The sequence below is a fragment of the Uloborus diversus genome, chromosome 8 (assembly GCF_026930045.1).
Source record: "Uloborus diversus isolate 005 chromosome 8, Udiv.v.3.1, whole genome shotgun sequence".
In the NCBI taxonomy this organism is placed as follows: domain Eukaryota; kingdom Metazoa; phylum Arthropoda; class Arachnida; order Araneae; family Uloboridae; genus Uloborus; species Uloborus diversus.
The window spans coordinates 29,853,331-29,875,801 of record NC_072738.1 but is presented as its reverse complement, the minus strand read 5'-3'; the positions used below and the strand labels follow the sequence as shown (position 1 = coordinate 29,875,801).

General features: G+C 32.0%; 1 protein-coding gene across 1 annotated transcript in view; it reads left to right on the top strand.

The window, feature by feature from the left end:
* The window catches only part of LOC129227997 (DNA ligase 4-like), a 61,609-nt gene extending 40,743 nt beyond the window's left edge, over positions 1-20,866 (top strand). Inside the window, exons 11-16 of the mRNA XM_054862625.1 lie at positions 6,291-6,493; positions 8,640-8,777; positions 9,411-9,557; positions 12,842-12,956; positions 20,642-20,774; positions 20,860-20,866. Coding sequence (XP_054718600.1) covers positions 6,291-6,493; positions 8,640-8,777; positions 9,411-9,557; positions 12,842-12,956; positions 20,642-20,774; positions 20,860-20,866 — 743 coding nt within the window. The remainder of the gene's footprint in view (positions 1-6,290; positions 6,494-8,639; positions 8,778-9,410; positions 9,558-12,841; positions 12,957-20,641; positions 20,775-20,859) is intronic.
* Positions 20,867-22,471: the final 1,605 nt, after the last annotated feature.

Here is a 22,471-nt window from a genome sequence, read left to right as displayed (position 1 = left end):
CACATCCTTGGAGTTTTATGAACTGTTGAAGATTACCAAACAGCGAATTTGGCAATTCATTGACTGCTACGAACAGCGAGCTTTTTAAACAAGAAATTAAAAATGATTTATTTCTGTTGTCTAAATGTACCGTAGCTACTTGCATATCTTTTTTGCAGGATTCTGCCTCAATGGTTTGCAAATGTTCTTTACACATTTTATGGCGATCCAGAGAAGTTGTTTTATACGAAGTATAACCCTCTGAAACAAAAGTAATTTGAATAAAAATAAACGAATATTCGGATTTATATCTATTTATTACAAAAAGTTTCTGTTAGTGTATCGAAGAAATTCAAACTACGAGTAAACTACCAAATTTACAGCTATAAAATTTAGTACACAGGTTGTCTGAGAATTTATTTATTTATTTATTTTTTTGTAATATTTATCATTTTAATGACATTTTAACTTTCGGCGGACAGCTTAATATCAAAAAGTAAATAATTTCATTTTCTTAATTTTATTTTTCAGATGCTACATAGTTAAGACTATTAAAATTTAAAATGAAATTTAAGTATACAACACAACTCTACGTATTATTGAATTTTATATTTCTTGGCGGTTTTTTTATTTATTTAGTTTTTAAATTTGTTTATGGACGTTGTTATTTTAAGGATAATGCAGTTATAAAAAATATTTTTAGGAATTTTTGTTTTTGGATGATTGTTTAACATTAACACTATTTTCTACCTTGGCACCAAGTGCGGATCCAGAGTAAGGGTGACGGAGGCATGCTCCCCCCCCTTTCATAAAATCAACCAAATACAGCCAAAAATATTATTTTGGAAATTTGAATTTCTAAAAATTCCCCCCTTACACCCCATCTTCTTTCGAATGTTCCTTTTATGCCCCCTCTCCTCCCCACCGCCACTCTCTTCCAACAACAATATCACTAAAAGCAATCACTGGATCCGCCCTTACATGATACACTAATTAACAGAAATAATGTCACAAACTCACAAACAATACATGTACAGTAAAAGCTCGTTCAAGTTAACTGAATTCCTACTTCTATCATTTTTACTTTCTTCTATATCTAATATATAGAAGAAAGTATTGGATTCGTGCAAATTTTCGAATTTCGAATTTTGACGGATTCGAACGTTTTGAGGTGTGCTGAGTCCATTTCGACTATTTTTGGAAAATGTCTGTCTGTCTGTGTGTGTGTATGTGTGTGTGTCACGTCTGTGTGTGACCAGTTTTTTGTGGCCGCTCTACAGCAAAAACTACCGCATGAAATCGAACGAAATTGGGTACACATATGTGCCCCTATGTGAACTTGTGCCCATTGGTTTTTGGCGCGAATTCCTCCAAGGGGGGTGGAGCAATGGGACGTTTTTTGAGTTACGCGTGATTGCTATTCCTCAGGAAGTAACTGGTGGAATCAAACAAAATTTGGTCCATATGTTGCCATTAACAGGAACAGGTGCTGATTCAATTTTGGTGTCAATAGCTCAAACGGGGGTTGAGCTATGGAACGTTTTTCGTCGTCAATTGTGACTGCTGTATCTCAAGAAATAATGAACGGAATCAAACAAACATTTTTTGACAAGTAGCCCTCAGTGGGTATAAGAGCTGATTTTATTTTGGTGTCAACAGCTAAAAAGGGGGTAGCGCAATCGCCCGTTCTTTTTTTCCATTGTGAGTGCCCTATCACAAGAAGTAATGCTACGTTCTGGTTGAAATTTGGAATATATGTGAATCCATATGTAAACAGGCTTTGGTTCAATTTTGACTCCAATCACGCCAAGAGGTGCTGATTTATTTTTATTATCATTATTTTTTAGCGAATAAAAATAGCTTTATTAATGCAACAATAAGAAAGATAAATCGTAATAGATTATCGTCTGCTTATTTCTCGTGATTTTAATTGTATGGAAATGATCGGAAATATTATCTCAACGATTTAAAATTTTTAACTGTTGCCATCTTATGTTTTTTAACAAATAAAATATTTGTAATTAATTCAAGCAAGGCTTTTAAAATAACTTTCAATTTTCGCTCTTTGCTTTGCTTTTGCAATAATTCAGACGTTGGGATGGTCGTCAAGTTTTTGCATGTGTCATTTTGTTTTTGTTGGGAATATTGCTTCCTCGTCAAGCATGGGGAGGGATCAGAAAAAAAAAAGAAAAATATAGAAGAAAGTTTCGTGATGGCCACAACATACTAGATTTGTTTTTGTTAGGAATATTGCTTCCTCGTCAAGCATGGGGAGGGATCAGAAAAAAAAAGAAAAATATAGAAGAAAGTTTCGTAATGGCCACAACATACTAGTTTAAAAATCTTATGGGAATCATATTTCTCCTCTTTAATTTCACGTCGTGTTGGAAACGAGCTAAGAATCAAGCTTAGCAATATTTCAAGCATTCGCAAAATATCCCTGCAAGATGATTCGGCGACTCTCTTTGAAACAGTTGTTTTAAGCTTTAAATACGAAATGTTTTTTTTATTTTTCCAAATAATAATAAAATTCAATGATTGAATTAAAATTTGGTATTGTACAAATTTCGTACTCATATAAAAATATTTTTTTTTAAATATATATTATAACTCGTTATTTGCATTTCCTTATCCAAGAATAAGAAAAAAAATTTAGGCCATTGGTATACTGTTAAATTTTTTTTTTCGTTCATAGTTGCAAATTTTATTTTAAAAATAATTTTTTTGAGCGACTTATAAAATATTTACTGATAAAATATTAAATCATAACTTTGGATTTTGGTAAAATTTGGATTTCTTTTGGATTTAAATACAGGACAAATAATTGAGCTTTTACTGTAATTATTAGATGAAAAAAATTAATAAATAAAATACTTTGAATTTACCTTTTGCAAATGGATTACGCTTCTTGTGGGCTCGGCAAAGTTTACAAAACATAAGGATAACTCCATTTTTTCCTTCCGTTTCCAGCCAATCATATATACTTTGCCATTTTGGTTGATATTTGTCAAGCTTTTTCTTTTTTTTCCGGTGGCATATTTAATTGATCATTTTCTTTCTCACTATTTTCCATTTTCTTTTTATTTGAAACATTAGAACTCGCAAGTAGATACTTTTCCATTGCTAAGGATGAGTGAGAATATTTTCCAGGCGAAACATGCACAAAGCACGTTTGCTAAAATGATTTCCCTAGCCACTAGTGGGTGACCATTGACGTGTTGGACAATTGCTTAAGGGCGTACTGGCAAGACAGGTTAGAGGTCATAGGGTCAGAAATCTCTCCTTCGTTTCAAGTGTTTTGGTGGTAAAACTGGTTATGAAGAAAAGAGATACGTTGTAGCGAGAGGCTGAAAAATTTGTCAGAACTTTCCGAAATCGCCGATTTAAAGGATTTTTTTTTTCTTTTTTCTTTTTGTGGTTATGTGGCCTGATAATTCGCGAGAATCTCGCACTTTGATTAAATATTTATAGGCGCGAGAATGTCTCGCATCAAAATATTTTTTATGCGAGATTTCGTTTGAAAGTGCGAGATTCTCGCGGTCTCGCGCTCTATTGGGAACCCTGATTTCAGGTACTGTACCGGTCTGTAATGTAATGTTGAATAGTTACAATAAACTTTTTAAATTAAAAAAGAAATAAATTAATACATGAGTTTAGGTCCTACTGAGTTGAATTAGACATTGCACTAACCACCAATCCAAAATTCAACACCTGTATCTCAGTAACGGGTCTAGCTTGCTGTATAAAGTACTGAACATAGTCCATTAATGCAATAGAATACATATACATGCAATATCCAGTCTCCCTCTATAATGAACATCCCGAAAATCTGAACACTTTTGTTTGGTCCTATGAGTGTTCAGAATAGAGAGAGTCCACTGTATAGAGAAATTAAATCAATGTTTTGAAGAAAATTACCAATTTTAGGTCTACTCGACACCTAAATATTTTTTGATTTGGATAAATATTTTTGTGGTACCTGTTCGGCTAGATTCAAAGTTTTATAAACATAAAGTTTCAAACTTCCAAAAAAATATTTTTTTTATTCGGTCTAGTGCATGTCCGCACAGATTGCCATTGTTCAAATCGTAATAAACTTTTTTTACTTTTATTTATTTATTTTATTTTTTTTTTGACTTAAGAGAAAAAAATATAAGAAGGTGTATGACTTGAAAAATCAACTTTCTTTTTTGTTTGGGGGAGGGGGACACACCGTAATATTGATTTTATTATTAACTTTTACAATCCGTTGAACAAAACCCAACTTTTACATAACACAGAACAAAACTTAAACTTAAATAACAAGTTTTGAAAAAATACAGAATTTAATTATTATAAATTCACATAGCAGTAAATTAATCACCACTTAAAAAAAATTTCTGCATACTCTGCTGTGCTAAGAACAGAAGTGGAATCTGCAGTTGAGCTCAAACTGAGATAGTGTGTTTCATAGTTTGGATCTTCCATATATTTGATTCAGATGTCATTTTTTTTCTTCAGAATTTTTCTAAAAAATTGTTCTTGACCCTAAAATAAAATGACCCTAAAACATTTCATTTATTAAGTAAAATGCGAATCAGAGAACAACTTGGTTACAATAGCTCAATTTTGTTCAAAGTGCAGGTATGACTACTTTTACTACTGTGCTTACCACAGCCGTATAGTTAACTGAAACTCCAGCGTGAGTTTTGGTTCAGCTTTAGAAACTATTACGCAGTTTTGGTTTGGGGTTTCTGTTGGAAAGATAAGGAAAAAGATAAAGAAAAAACAATTTAGTTTTGATTTGGACTTAGACTGGATTGGAAAAAATCAAAACTCAAAAGCTTTCATTTTCAGACAGTAAAGTTACATTGCAACGCGAGGCGGGGGGGGGGGAATCATACTTATTTTTCTTTCAAACAATATCAATCATGTTTGAATGTCAATGATTGCTACTATTTTTTCAAGTTTCAAAGGCAATCTAAAATAGAAAACCTAATTGTTATGAGTAGACACACCTTACCCAATATTATTGGTTGAACCACGATTTGACTTGTTTCTTGTGTTTGACTGAGAAAGCTTTTAGTTATAGAACAAAAAGGCTATTTTTTTCTATTGAAACTTACTTTTATGTGTATTCCTGTCTAGCAGAAAAAGAGATGCCTTTATTGCATATGTTTTTTGAATGCTTAACCCTCTATATGTTCCAAGAAAAAATAAGAAACCCTATTTTTATTCATAAAAAAATCAAATTTTCCATTTTTTCCAATTTTTCCAGAAAACCCGTGGAAAAAAAACGTTTTTTTTCCACCACTTCAAAATTTCTGGAAATTTTAAATCTCTACTCACAAGACAATTCAAACAAAATTCAATATACACAAACACTTGTACCTATATACATGATAAAGAAAGTGATGATGAGTCAAGTTTTATCGTTTTCTTTTAAGTGTCTGTGTTATCATCATTGTATACTTGTTTTATTATCACTGTTTACTTGGCTTATTAGTTAAGTTGCTATTGGTTTTGTCTTTATGTACAGGGTTTCATCTCTGTTATTAGAAACTGAGTGGCTGTGGATAATAATGGCCAGCACATGCACACACACAATATTAATATAAATATCTTACCTTAAATTCCGAGTATAACAAAAACAAATCCAATGAAGGCACGTTCTAATTTCGTGTGTATTAAAAGTAAAAATACTAGCCCAAACGAATGTTAATACCCAGCAAAAATCGTATTCCCAAAGTGCTCTGTGTTATCTGAAGAGCAGCATTCAAATGGTACATCAATACTCGCAGTCCCACATGATGTGGTTTCTCACGGAATATGTCATAAGCTCTATAATTCTATTTTAAGGTGGGAAGTTAAATACTGTGGAATATCCCAAATACTTAAAATAAAAAAAGCCATTTCAATTAAGGACATATAAATGCAGAGTATCTGCAGCCTTACTTGCCACTGCTTATGAGCTTCTGTACTGATTTTGATCATCGTTTTAATAAATCTTATAAATAAGCCAACATGCTATTATAAAGGTTAATAATGTTTCAGTAATGTTTCAGCATTGTATTTAAGGCTAATTAATCTGTTTGAATAGAAAAATTCACTAATGTAAAAAACTAAACCATTTGCATTTTTACGTGCATATCTATTATTTTATTTAATGCAGAATTTTTTGTTTTTTTGCAAGCATATTTGCATTTACACGTTACTTTTGCATTTACTTTTCTGCCTATGTATTTTTTTTTTAATTGTTCCTTCTAGTTAATCAGTAAAAATACAAGTTTTTTGCAAATGCATATAATTTTAATTTATCCTTCTTCCAACAGATGCTGAACCAACATGTTTTTACTCCTTTTGTAAAGTTGGTTCTGGTTACTCACTTAAAGAGCTCTATGAATTATCTGGAAAAATCAGTGCACATTGGCAGGCATACAATCCAAAGAAACCTCCTAGTTGTCTTATAATTGGTGGTGGGAGAAAAGAACAGCCCGATGTGTGGATTCAACCATCTCAGTCTCAGATTGTGCAAGTAAGACTGTTTATTAGTACTTACAGTTGGCTTTTTTACTGCTTACAACAGTTTTATTTTCCTACTTACGCAAAAAGATACTTGTTGGTTATGATTATGAAAAAAAAAAGTTTGAACTATGTTGCCAATTGTTTAATTAAACATTATAATGAAATTTAATTAATTATTATAATGAAATATTCTCTCGAGGGAAAACATCTAGTTTCATCAATTTCCAGGGGTGCAAGTGATCAGGGGCGCAATATTGAACATGAACACGTTAGGCTGTCTCAAAAGAAATCTTTTAGTTTGATTCAATGAGCAGTTTGATTATGAGCTCTACAGTTATATTATTGATTTATTATTTTCATAGTAAAATTACTTAAAGTACAGCATAAAAATTACTTAATACTGTAGTAGCAAAGCTTGTTCACGTACAGTAATACCCCGAGTGCTGCAAACTCACAGTTATGCAGTTTCCTATTTCTTATTGTACGGCCAAGCAGGATTCATTCTCTCGATGTTTTGGTGACTTTTCTTTACTTTAATGCACAAATACCATTAATTTAACTGCATTTAGCTTTAACTGAAATTGTGTCAAATATCGGTCTCCACTCACTAAGAAGAGCATATCGTCGCCTCAAAGCTACAATAAGCTGTCTTACTGTTATTCCTTTGATTAGATGTCGTACTGTTGCTTTGAGGTGATGATATGGAAGTGGAAAGTAATGAGCATTTTGCTGTGGAAAATGTCAGCATCACAGAGGTTGTTTTGTCAAAAATAAATAAATAAATAAATAAAAATCTCAATAGTTAATAAATTAACCAAATGAATAGACTAAATTATGAAAGGCTCAGAGGTTCTGGAAAGTACAGAATAATCATAATGAAAGCATCAAGAACTGAAATCCTGCCAAATTAGTTTGTTAGATTTTGTGAAACCATCCTTAAAATTTGTTTTCAAATGGTTTTTAAAATTACAGCAATCATTTAAAATTTATATGTATTTATTTCTGCGTTAAAGGTTTTGTGTTTTTAATTTAAATGCAATTTTTAACATTAGATATGTGTACAATTGCAAATCACCCGCCCCTTCCTCGGTATGAACCCTTACATGTAACTTGGAGGTGTATAATATTAATGTAATTTTTTAAAAGTCTGTTGAGAATGCATTAATAATCCACTGAAACAACAGGACAAAAATCAATGGCTGTTATGAGAATGAAAATGGACTGCAGAGAAGGCTGTTTAATCATTGCTCTTTTAGTGCCTTATAAAAAAATATTGGGGGGGGGGGGGGATTTCTTTTCTTGTGATTTCTTTTCTCTTCTGCATGATACAGTTAAAGGATTGGTTAAACAGGATGTGATATTACAAGGGATACTGTTGTTGGGTTGATTCTTCTATCTGAATGAAATAAGTAACTATGTCGACAAGTGGTGAACAATGATAAAATAATTTTGTCTAATTCAATGTCTAGCCAACAGCCAAGATATTTTTTAGCATGGATTCTTATATCTTCTCCTTTCAAGTAAAATAAACAAAAGAGGGAACTCATAAATGGAAGATAAAAAAGAGCACTAAACAATTTTACAAGATAATAATATGAATGGCTGGAATTCAACAATTATTGAGAAATTCAACTATTGGAAAATCAAAGAAATATTGTAATTTAAAAGGCTCACTACCAAGCAGATGACAAAATTGACAAACATATTTGATTTGAGATTTCAATCTAAAGATGGTTATTTTAGAATATGAGGAATGTGGAGAATTATCCATTTTAATAGTTGATAACTGAAAATAAATCTGAAAACTTGCAATCGTAATTGTGATTAATTTAGCAAGTTTGATTAGTAACTTAAAATAGTAATGTCCTATTCGCAATCCATTCATAGTAAATACTTTTTGATGTACAAAATATTAAAGGTAAAATAAGCTGAAAGAAAATTATAAAAAAGAAAGTACTAACTTGGCATAAATTTTAAATTTCTTTTGGTAAATTTCACATGCTAAAATTTTTCCAGTTTAGGAAGTTTCATTTTGTTAGGCTCCCCAAAAGAATTCTTATTCAAGCTGCTTTGTGTACGACAGGATATAATATGTGATCCATGTACGTATATTTCAAAACTATTAGTTTAATATACAAAGCTTCTTGATTTTTCAGGTGAAAGCTGCAGAAATTAACCGTAGTAAATCCTTTGCTACAAATTGCACTCTTCGTTTCCCGAGAGTTGAGAAAATACGTTATGACAAGCCTTGGTATGAATGCATGACTACAACAGAGTTGGAGGAGCTGCGAAATGTAACTTCCTTATTTAATGAGTTAATTTGTTTTTTCATTGAAATCTTTAAAAAGTGTCATTGAATTTAATTATGTTTGCATTTTTGATTACATAAAATAATGATTTTCTGAAATTTTGCAGGCAACTGCAACAGATCAAGTGGCAGCTATCTGCCAATCAGAGATTAGATGTAAAATTTTCAAAACACTTTTTTTTTTCAACTATGAAAATCAGCATTACTTTTATTTCTAAGTAAAGTGTTGTGAGTAACTGTGTAGTGAGAGTTGTCCTGATCTTATTTTGCAAGCCTGCTTTGACTGAATATTTTTGAAGGTGATTGGAAGTATCTTTTAGAAAGATTTTTTAATTTTCAAAACCCTTAATACGTAATGCAAATGAAGGGCTGTTTAAAATTTTGTGAGCAAGATTTCCATGGCAGCTTTAAGGACTGAAAAGTCCAAATAAAGTACAAAATAAATGAAATTGATTTTTTTCTCTATGCTTTGAATTATATTTATTTTTTAATTTTTGATAGCGTACAAAATCATTACAAACCATAGTTGCAAAAAATTGTGCTTACTAATTATTGGTAATAAAACACAAGTAATTCAAACATTTATCATTTGTGATTTAAAATAAATATCCTTTTAAAGCTTGCACAAGGAAGATTAGCAACAAGAAACCTAACAAATGAGGATGAAGAACCTTCACCTAAGAAGCAGAAACTTCAGAAGGAGAATAAGAATGCTATGTCTGTTGCGCCTCACTTTCGTCCTACAGATATAAGAGATGTTCAAAAGGTATTTTAATCATTTAAAACTGTTGTGCCCAACCTTTTTCTATTTGAGAGTTGCACCTCAAATGATTCGCCCGGGCCAAAACATGTATAAAAGCTCAAAATATTTAAATTTTTTCTAAATAACATTGGAAAATATGGAAAGGGAATGAAAATTAAAATACCAATAAACAAACAGTGCAACAAAAAAATAACTGTACTTCTGACAGATGAGGCAGTGAGAAGCAAAGGGATGTAAGTGGCAAAATTAAAAATTTGGAGATAATACACATGGTAGGTGAACCTTTCCTCTGTCTTTGGGTAAGAGTAGCCCTGGTAGTTGCTGCTATACAGCGTGATTCATAAAAAAAATTTCAATGAAAGCCTACGTAGAATGTTATCTTTAAACGTGTTTTACTGAAAACTTGAAAATGTCCATTTACATCCCATTGCTTCTCACTGCCTCATATATCTTGCTGATAGCTATGTAAAATGACCTTCTGAATCCAAATATGAAAACTGTTTTACCCCCCTTACGTCCCACTTTTTAGAAATGATGCCCCCCAACGTTTTTCAGTTTTCGACAGCTTTATGGTTTTTTTTTATTTGGAGGGAAAAGGAATTATTCACTAGCATTAAAACTAGCATTAACACTCTTCTGAGGAACTTGACAGATGCAAAGTTCAAAAGCATGAGGATTTGGAGCAAGTTGGGAGCCTCGGGGGGGGGGGGGGGGGAGGGTATTCTCCCCTGAAATATTTTTTAAATCATCAAAACTCATCTATTTTTTTTCAGGGGGTTTGTTTTACAATTTTTTTTCACCTATTTTTTAGTATAAAACTTGAGTATAGGACTCACTTTTATGAATCCCATGTATGACAAAACTTCACGTTGTAAAAAAAATATTAAAAGCATCGCATTTTGCATAGTCTGAGTTGCATCGCAGACTTCAGTAAAGAACCTTCCCGAATTATTCAACTTACATTTCCAGCTAAAATTAATTTAAAAATGAACTTATGTGTACTTATAAAGTATGATAAATGTATATAGTTATATTTCTGGGGACACACCGGCCCACTATTTATCACTTCTTTAGAAGTGAAAGCATGTAACCTCAAAATTGAGTAAATTATAGTTACTTTTGTTTCTTGTTTTTTCAAAACTTTATTTTTCAAATACATTCATGCCCTCCTTGGAATTCTACCCTGCTCCCCTGGGAGATGCACGCCCTGGTTAAGAGCTCCTGGTTTAAAAATGATCAGTTATGGGTTTTTATCATCTGCACCTGCCAGTTTATAGTTTGCCATTCTTTATTAATCTTATGAATTAATAACTTGATTGTATTCTACATAGTAAATTTGTTGCTAGTTTTGTACCTTTTATTATTTACATTCTTTTTGGTTTGAATTTCTTTTCTATTATTTTTATTGCTATTTATATTCTTTATGAATAAAAAAGATAAAAGTCTCTCTGTCTGGATATCGAGATCTCTATCTGGATCTCTGTGACGAGCACTGCAAATATACCGTTTGGTCGATTTTCATGAAATTTGGCACAAATTTAGTTTGTAGCATGGGGGTGTGCACCTCAAAGCGATTTTTCAAAAATTCGATTTTGTCCTTTTTCTATTCCAATTTTAAGAAAATTTTACTGAGCAAATTATCACAACCTGGAAGAGTAAATTACAAAATTATCATAATGTGGAACCGTAACATTGGCGAGCAAATGAACATAGCAAATTGGCGAGAAATTCTTATCCTTTATTTGTAAATAAACTTAATACAGGCCAACCAAATGACCTTTTAATTTTCAACTATGGGCAAAGCCATGCGGGTACCACTAGTAGATTATATACTTACTTTCTTTTATTATAATTTGCGTTATTATGTATTTGTTTTTTTCTTCTGTGCATGCTTATTATGTACTTGTTGTTATTAATGCTTTTATCATAATTTCTAATACAATAAAATTACAGTAAAACTTTTCTGGAGCAACCTCTGTCTGTTCCTGAAAAAAAAAAGTGGTCGTTTATGAAGGTTTGTTGTCATTGGAGGTTGAAAGTCATTTTTGAACACGCAGGAAGCAATAATAGCACCAAGTGAAATCATTTATATTCTGCTTACAGTATATCACTTAAGAACATTATGATAAAAACATATTTAAATAGAAAAATGAAATTTTTCTTTTTAAATTTTTCGCACAAAATATTCTTCTTGCATTGTTTTTCCATTTTGAAACTAATTCACTATTAAATATGAGAGGGGATTTGTCTACTTCAGTTTCTTACTTTTTTCTAAAAAGCTTTTGTTTCTAGTTTACCTTTTAGCTCCAAAAACTAATTATTAATGTTCTAATCATTTGCAATCTGCGTGCAACAATGACACTATGTTTTATTGCTCAAATGAGCTAAAAAATAGACTCTGACCACTGAAATGAATACCTAGGAATGCTCTCGTTCCATTCATAAGCAACCAATAAATTTTGAGAAATAACCTTTTGGAAAAGTTCTGTTCTTATCAACCTCTACAACGACGTACGCACCCCTGATCTGCTTCGACTCGAGATACCATGTGTCACTTTAGCTTTCCAAGGGTGCACCCTGTTTCTACGCCCTCTTTCTTGTAACTTGTTTACCACCTCGTTTTCTAAATCACTTCAAAATCATAGCTAGAGGAATGGATTGTACCTTTATCCTAGTTTCTTTCCACTTTCCTAAGCAGGATAAGACTAAAAAATTTTTAAAACTAAATGCACATTTCTACTGCTTTTCTTTCATTATCTCTCTTTTGGTTTCCTCTAACAAAAAATTCCTTTATCTGTTGTTGCAGAGTTTTGTGATTCATCAATCGTTATGAGAGGTTTTGATGATCTCTCCTGGAGGATTTTTAACTTTGAGTAGTTGGGGAGGAGATAATTTTAAATTTCCTAGGCAAAGTTAAATCCCTAGTAAAGGTTTGCATCAAAGAGAGCTCAGTGCCTCCATCTGGTGGAAACTGGGCATCAAAATTACCCATGGTATTGACATCCACGCCCTAATGGAGGCACATGAAAGAGTGGATGCCATATCCGGGAACACACTTGGTCTGCTAAAGGCTAAATAGCCTAACGCAGCCTCATTAGAAAGAAAGTTAGGGGAGAAAATCAGTGCCTCAGGAAATTGGTCCTTAATGGAGGTGGTCGCTCACAGAAGTTTCGCTGTATATTTAGTTGCAGTAATAATGTTTTATTTTATATTTTTTGAATAGAAATTTGAAACCATCTTAAGAATACAAGAAAAATAAGTAATTAAGTGTGGTTTTTATTTTTCAGGTTTCTGAAATTTTTAAAGATAAAGAAATGTGTGCCATATCGTCAACTCTTGATGGGAAACAGAAAACAGAAAAATTGATTGCCCAGCATGGAGGAAAATTTGTACAAAACCCAGGTTTTTCTTTTTCTTATTTGCTATTTTGTATAACATACAACAATCAGAAGCGCCATCCTTAAATATCCTACTTGTTTCAATAGTTGTAAATATCTATATATATAAAAATCTCGTGTCACGATGTTTGTTCGGGGTAAACTCCGAAACTACTCGACCGATTTTTCTCAAATTTCATATCTATGTGTCATTTGGTCCAACTTAAAAGATAGGATAGTTTTTATAATTTTTTATTGCAAATTTCATATTAATTATGCAATAATAGTGTGAATTAATTGTTTAGTTCTAAAAATTCTTAATAGATGACGGTGTAATTTAATTAATCGATATAACTCTAACATCGTATGACTTACTGCAAAAAACACCATGATAAAAAAACTCAGAAATGTTGCTTAGAATTTCCATATAACGTTTCGGGATATTACAGGTTATTATTCATTTCCTGAGAAAATCAACTATATTTTTCAAAACGTTTCCTTGAATTGCTACAAATTGTAGATTTCACACCGTTGTGAAAAATATTTTTCTCCACCAGTATCATGATTAACTAAACGTATTTAATAGGTGTATCGGTTTCGGAGCGATCGTCCAGATTGATCAAACGCCCAATGAGTGCGAAAAGATATCTGGATCACGAAGCTTTGCAAGAGATGCAGAGGAGATACATTCGATCAACTTGCTTGAGAGTCTGTCTTCGCGTTGGCTATGCGTGCATTAATGCTTCGAGAGCGTTCGTAGAAAAGCAGGAAGGTTCCAGGCTATTATATTAAATCTGCGTTAGGCTTCTCCGAAGGTACCAGAATCATAACTGCCTTTAACTAAGAAGATGACTGAATTCTTCAAAAATATTACAAGTTAATTTCAGGAAGGTTAATGAATTTAAGCGGAAACCAATTATTTTCTTTATTTTGTTCCCCAAGAGATTTTTAATATCATTAATTCTTGCAAAGATACATTCGCAACAGAAAATTGCAGTGATAATTGCATGGTCAGGCATTGCTGCAACTTTTTTTAGATGGTAGACGAACAGCACATTCAGCTTTAAAGTTGCCTATTAGATATTCATAAATAAACAAAACGCAATGTGTAACATTAAAGAAGAAAAAGAAAAAAAAAAAAAAAAAAAACGTGGAATGGCTGTTGTGTTGCAAGAGAGTGAAATTATTATTTGGGATAAGTGTACTATGGCTCATGAGTAAAAGCATTCATTCGAAGCACATCATAGAATAGTGCAAGATTTGAACGACAACGATAAACTTTTAGGCGAAATTGTCTGAATACTGTCTGAGGACTTCCGGCAGACATTACCAGTTATTCCGATGAAATCAACGCATGTTTAAAACAATCGTTTTTATAGCGTAATGTCGAGATAATGCGATTGGCCATGAACATGCGAGTATAAACGCAAAATAATCTAATCGCACAAGTATTTTCTAAGCAATTACTGGGTATTTCGGAGAGGTTTCGGAATTCTTCAGAAAGACTTCAGGATAATTTTAGGAAGGTTTCTGACTTTTAGTGGGGTACGTTTCTTTTCTTTTGCAGGATATGTTACTGGCCGAAATTGGGCGTATTCCCTGCCCATTTCTTTTCAGGACGTTTCTTATTTGTTTTTACAATGTTGAATAAAATAAAAAAAATCGTGGAAGGCATGCAAACAAAGAAGACAACATTCATCAATCTCGGACATAATTAAAAATTAAAGCCAAGAGAATGGGACCAAAACTCCATCCAAAACAAAACTGTGCATCCAATACAAAGTGATTGTTGTTTTTGCATTTGTTTTCGTTAAACATTCCCGAACAGAGGGGAATATTTGTCGAGAGTTAACTGTCGAGTGTTAATTATATATCACGATGCAGTTCGCGAACTGTAATTATTGGTTGCACACAATGATTGGGAATTGCATTTTCTAATGCAGGTTTTGCATAACGAGAAACCGTATTCGTCAACTGTTTAAAATAATTTTGACGACATAATATCCAACACAATCATCATTTCTGTGGGGAAACTATATAAATTTTGTGCTTGAAGGTGTACTCCATAGAGTTGAACAAGCACACCGATGTCCAAATCTAGATTTTACACCTAAGATGTATAATGAAGCTTTAGTGTTACTTAAAGATTTTTGCATTTCAATTTCAAATTTGTTATTTAGTCCTTATGGTGCGATATCACCTTATAGATTGGTCACCGACTTAGTGAACACTGATTTTTAACGCGAAAAAACAGTGCAATGACTCTGTCTTAGTTACAATTATTGTGAATAATGAGCCATTACTGACAGCTGAAAAAAATCATTATCAGATTGTGCTGACCGTTAATGCTGAACAAGACTATAGAGTTGTCAATGAAAACAAAGCCGTAATCATTTCAACTGAATTTTTAAATTCTCTGGATATACCAGGAATGCCACTAGACGATTTCCGATTGAAAATTGATTCACCAATTATTCTTTTTCAGTTTAAACCCACCGAAATTATGCAATGGTACACGTCTCTTCATCAAAATTTCAACAATTCTGACGGAAAAGTTAAACGGAAAATTTTTTGTGTTGTCACGTAATCCATTAATAGCGTCATAATTTTCAAACACATTTAAAAGGCTTCAATTTCCGATTTGTTTTGCTTTTGAAAATACCATAAATAGATCTCAAGACCAAACAATGTCTACTTTCGGTTTGGACTTGAAATATACATGTTTCTCTCATGGGCAACTATCTATCGCCTACTCACAAGTGGGAAAGTTGTCATACCTATTCGTATTAGCAAAAGACAGGTTAAGCAAGAACAACTACACAACTTAGTGCTTAGATAATTTTCAATTTTCAAATAATAGAAACAATGTATCGAAGTCAATGTTATCTACCTCATTTATAAAGTTTAATTTTTATATGTTTTTTATTTAGTTAATGTATTTTGTAAAGAAGTTATTGATTACAAACTGTAGAATTCTGAGATGAATGAAATGTAGTGTATATTCTAAAAGTGTATGTTAGTTTATGCTTAATTTCTACTGATATTTACTATCACTTTCAAGTTATGTTGCTTTTATTTCTGGCCGAAGTCATACTTGCAAAATTTACTAAGCGTAAGTATAGTGCTTTTACCATTGAAAATTTAGTTAGTACTTACTAATTTCAAAAACTACTTAATTCAGCCTAATACGCCCATTATCAATCTTATGTGTTTTAAAATTGGCTAAATTAATTTAAACTTTACTAAACATATTAATTAGATTCTATCAAAATAATGAGTAAAGAATATTTTAATCCAACTACTTCGCCACAGCAACGCGTGGCTGGGTCAGCTAGTATATATATAAAAATCTCGTGTCACGATGTTTGTTCGGGGTAAACTCCGAAACTACTGAACCGATTTTTATCAAATTTCATACGTATCTGTAATTTGGTCCAACTTAAAAGATAGGATAGTTTTTATAATTTTTTATTGCAAATTTCATATTAATTATGCAATAATAGTGTGAATTAATTGTTTAGTTCTAAAAATTCTTAAAAGATGGCGGTGTAAGTTAATTAATCGGTATAACTCTAACATCGTATGACTTACTGCTAAAAACACCATGATAAAAAAACTCAGAAATGTTGCTTAGAATTTCCATATAACGTTTCGGGATATTACAGGTTATTATTCACTTCCTGAGACAATCAACAATATTTTTCAAAACGTTTCCATGAATTGCTACAAATTGCAGATTTCACACCGTTGTGAAAAATATTTTTCTCCACCAGTATCAAGATTAACTAAACGTATTAAATAGGTGTATCGTTTTCAAAGCGATTATGGTTCGTCCAGATTGACTAAACGCCCAATGTGTGCGAAAAGACATCTGGATCGCGAAGCTTTGCAAGAGTTGCATTCGAGATACTTGCTTGAGATCTGTCTTCGCATTGGGAATGTGTGCATTAATGCTTTGAGAGCTTTCTTAGAAAAGCAGGAAGGTTCCAGGCTATTATATTAAACCTGCGTTAGACTTCTCTGAAGGTGCAAGAATCATAACTTCCTTTAACTAAGAAGACTACTAAATTCTTCAAAAATATTCCAGGTTAATTTCAGGAAGTTTAATGAATTTAAGCGGAAAACAATTATTTTCTTTATTTTATTCCCCAAGAAACTTTTAATATCATTATTTCTTGCAAAGATACGTTCGCAACAGAAAATTGCAGTGACATTTGAATCGTCAGGCGTTGCTGCTACTTTTTTTAGATGGTAGACGAACAGCACATTCAGCTTTAAAGTTGCCTATTAGATATTCATAACAAACAAAACGCAATGTGTAACATTTAAGAAAAAAAAAAGTGGAATGGCTGTAGTGTTGCAAGAGAGGAGTGAAATTAAAATTTCGGATAAGTGTACTATGGCTCATGAGTAAAAGCATTCATTCGAAGCACATCATAAGATTGTGCAAGATTTGAACAGCAAGGATAAACTTTTAGGCGAAATTGTCTGAATACTGTCTGGGGACTTCCGGCAGACATTACCAGTTATTCCGATGAAATCAACGCATGTTTAAAACAATCGTTTTTATAGCGTAATGTCGAGATAATGCGATTGGCCATGAACATGCGAATATAAACGCAAAATAATCTAATCGCACAAGTATTTTCTAAGCAATTGCTGGGTATTGGAAACGGTGAAATGGAACTGTATCAAAATATACAGTACAACAAATAGACAGACATTTTCTACACTGCCGTTGAGACGAAAAGTGAACTGATTGAGAGTCTATTTCCAGATAAATTTAATTTTTTAAAAATCATAATTGCCTCTGTAATCGCGCTGGTTTTGTAGCAGTTTTGGTTGTGGTAAACATTTTCGAACAGACAGGAGTATTTGTGGATCGTCAATTGTCGACTGTCAAATACATATCCCTATGCATGTCACAAATTGTATTTATTGGTCGCACAAAGTCATTGGGAGTTGAGACTTTCTAATGTAGGTTTGACGTAAGGAGAAACAGTATTCGTCAACTGTTTAAAACAATTTTGACGACATTCTATCCAACACAATCATCATTTTTTAAAGAGAAACTATATAACATTTAACGTTTGAAGACGTATTTCATAAAGTTTACCAAACACACAAATATTTAAATCCAGATTTTACACCAGAGATAAATATGAAGTTTTAGTTTTAACTGAAGGTGTTTGCGTTTCAATTTCAAATTTGCCACTTAGTTATTATGATATGCCATCACCTGACAGTTGGGCCACCGACTTAGTTAACACTGATTTTCAACGTATAACAACAGAGCAATGACGCTGTCTTAGCTACAATTATTGCGAGTAATGGGCCATTACTGACGGCTGGGAAAAAAAGCTCCCCATTGATGCTGAACAAGTCTATACAGTTGTATAAAATGTTGTGTAGAATCTAAAAGCGTATGGTGGTTTACGCTTAGCTTCTACATTCGGTTATTTTACAATCAGTTTCGATATTTACTATCACTTTCAAGTTATTTTTGCTTTTTTTTTTGGCCAAAGTCATACTTACAAATTTTACTAAGCGTAAGTATAGTGCTCTTTCCATAGAAAATTTAGTTAGTACTTACTGAATTCAATAAGTACTTTCTTCAGCCTGCACTGTAAAAAAAAAAAAAAATTCCGAAACGTTACTGAGTAAAAATTTTCTATACTTGCTTGCAGTTCTGGCTATGTTTGCATCACTGCTTATAGAAGTTCCTTAATAAATCAGAAAGGTGCTAAGCTTTTTTTTTTATTCCTTCCTAAGTTTACACTAAAGTTCCAGAAACACGACTAACTTCAAACGGGAAGATCTTCGAATTTTTAAAGAGGTTTCCGAGATAATTTCAGGAAGGTTATTAACTTTTATCGGAAAACTTTCCGGGTTTTGGCATGACATGTTCCTGGCAAAAATTGGCCACATCAGCTGCCCATAATTTTCCAGGAACATTTATGAATCGTTTGTACATTGAATCACGCCCATTATCAATCTCATATGTTTTAAAATCGGCTATACTATTTTAAACTCTATTAAAAATATTTATTTGATTCTATCAAAATAAGGAGTAAAATTTTATTTTAATCCAACTTCTTTGCCACAGCAACGCGTGGCTGGGTCAGCTAGTATATATATATATATATATATATATATATATATATATATATATCATTTTCATGAGTCTTTCTTTTTCTTCCCTTCTTTCTTTTTTAGTATCATCTATATCTGATAAATATAAAAAGGTAGTGGATTCATGATAATCTTAGAATTTTGTCGAGTTTCAAAGTTTTGAGGTGTACTGATTCTTTTTTGCCCATTTTTTTGAAAAATGTCTGTATGTGCGACTAATCTTCTGTGGCCACCTAACTCAAAAAGATATTGCATGAAACCAAACAAATCTGCTTCACATATGTACCCCAAAGTGAATTGGTGCCCTTTAAATTTTTGCATCAATACCTCCAAGGTGGGTGAAATAATTGAATGTTTTCTTCAGTAGGTCGAATTGCTACATCTCAAGAAGTAACAGGCAGATTATAACAAAGTTGGTCCATAAGTAGATCTCAAAGAGTGCAAATGCTGATTTGAACTTGGTGACAATAGATCAAAGAAAAGTAACAACCATACGTTTTTTCTCATTACTTGTGACTGCTATATATCAAGAAATAAAGCAAGGATTCAGACTACAATTGTTCCACCTGGTTGCTGCCCGGGGTAATAGCCCCATCTTGTTCCCATCAGATTTAGCACGGGGTGGCATTTTGGATATCAAATGAGTTTAGAAATTCTTTTTGTCTCCTTTAAATCTGAATGAAGGGAAATTAGATGGTGCAATGTCAGGTGAGTATGATAAGTGAAGCAGCCCCACCGCAGCTCATTATGTTTTTAAAGGTTTTTCTTGAGCAGTGTGGTCTTGTGTTATCTTACTTCAAGATCATTCCATTTCTGCTGATAATAGTGGAAATATTCTCAACACAAATTGTACCATTTTATTTTCCTTTTTCCCAATCTCTAAAACACTTTCTATGAGAACTTGAAAATCCGGCTCTTATCCAAGATGCCATTTTTAAATACTTTGCTCCAAAACTCAATGGATTTTCATCTATCCGTTATTGAAAATTTGAATACTTGATGGTAAAAGACCGCTGATAATGGAACTAATTACAATGTTGATTAAAAATAAACGCTTTAAAAATTTTATATGTTTGAAAAAAAAAAACGCACTTTCCCTCTCACAAATTTTTCAAAATATATTTAAAATTTCTATGCTTTAAATGCAGCTTCCTTAGAATCTGGATTAAAAAGCAAAATGTATAAAATGTCATTAATATTGAAAATTTCATTGTTTTGTATATTTGCATTCTATACTTTTTAATTTTATTGTGATAAATGTAATAAGTAAATCGTATATATTCACATTTCACAGAAACAAGATCCCACTTTGCCTAAATCACCAACACACACAAAATAACGAGTTAAAATAACATAAGTTAATCTTATATGCAGATTCAAAATTGAGTAGATTTTTTGACAATTTTGCATAAACAAAACCCTGCTCTTTAAGATTGGACAGACCCCTATTTATGTATTGTTTTATTAGAATTAGGGTTATGGAGTAACATTTAATGAGTCTTAAATAAACTCTTCTTTTTAATTTCTCTAAAAGCTTACATAATTACTTTTTTATAATGAAAATATTATGTATTTTAGGTAAAGGAACATTTTGCATTATTACTGACAAAATAACAGCTAAAGTAAAGAATTTAATAAACACCAAACTGTATAATGTTGTTTCAATTGACTGGTTTCATCGTTGCCTTGAAAATCAAGTTTTGTTGCCTTGGTATGTATTTCACATAATATTGGTCCTGGAATGTTTTCCATTGTATATTACTACAATAAATGCTGAAACATTACTTTATATTCAGCTTATAGAAGTCGATCAAATTTGTATTTAAATACTTATTGATTCTATTACAATTATTTCGGCTAACTGTGATCCACTGCTCCTGTACTTTATATTGCACCACCCAAATTTTAATTGAATTTTATCTGGGTCATTCTCCAGAATGTGTATATTTTGAAAGAAAATATTTTTCAATTTCAAAAACCTTTTTTTTTCCATTCTTATATGTAAGTTTTACCTACTAGAAGTAACCATAAAAATGGCCTGGCTAAATTCCAGTTATTTTACTCATAAATTAAAAAAAAAAAAGTGTTTGAAAATAGAGGTCAATTTAATGTCAAAGAAATAATTTTGTTAATTGTGCCAACAATGAGCTATTTTAGTGATTAGTGTAAATCTGATATTAAGCAGGGTTCATATTTTTTTTGATTAAAAAAAATCTGATTTTTAAAATTTAAATTGGATTTTTTTGATTTAAAACCGATTTGTTTTTGTTTTTTATAACTCTTCAGAAATTTGTAGTTATATTAAATACTTTACATTTATAAACATAATATATTTCATACAATAAATGAATCCATTCGGCTTACTTTTAAAACTAAGATAAGTTTTCTTTCTATTCTATACATTTTTAAGATATACAAATATGTTATAATACTTAGATAAGAAGTGATTTGTTTAATGTTTTGCTTAAAAATAAGGTTTTCATCATCATGTATGTTTTAATATAAAAGAATATGTTGAGCAATTACTTTTCCAGAGGCATAGGAACTTTGTAAAAGTAGGGGGAGCTGGGGCTCATAGTAGGAAATGTACAGGATCCTATGGGTAGAAGCAGTGGCGCAAACCAGAAAATAAATTGGACGGGGGGGGGGGGGGGAGTTGCGGATTTATTTTTTTTTCTCATATGAAATTAGCTTCGATTCTTCTATCTCTCTTTCCAAGCATTTTTTTCAATCATATTTAATATCATTGCACATGGGGGTGATAAAACTTCTGGTTTTGAAAAAGGGACTCTCAGTACTCGAAGATGAGCATGTACAAATTGAGGGGTCCAGGGGTTCTCCCCCGGAATTTTTTGAAATTCTAGTTCTGAAATCGTAGTTTTAGGCAATGTTTGGTGATGCTGAGGGGAGAAAATGTTTGTCCCTGAAAAATTTTCAAAGTTGATGTCTTAAAAATACGATTATATATCTACCATACTAGAAGTACCCACAGGGCGATGCCCGTGCTAAAAATTTAAAGGAAGTCCGTTGAACAAAAAAAATCCATGCCCCCCCCCCCTCTGATGTGAATTATAATTTTTCTTCAACTAAAACGCGTACACACCTTTTCAAAAAAACCTATTGAAGTCTCTTTGGAATTTAAAAATATTCGCCATAACACATAAAATGATTAACAGTAGCTTTAAAACTCAAAATAATTCTTCAACTTGTACTGTAACCCTGCCCTTTAGCGAGTGAAGCTGGTTTTTTTCTGCTATTTAAAATGTTTCTCCAAATAAACAATACTTTACTAAAAACATTATAAAGAACAATCACAATTGAATAATGCGGAAATCAAATTGTTTACTTAGATTAATAACTAGCTTCAACAATAAGAACAAAAACAAACGTTGAAGAAATAAGGAAAAC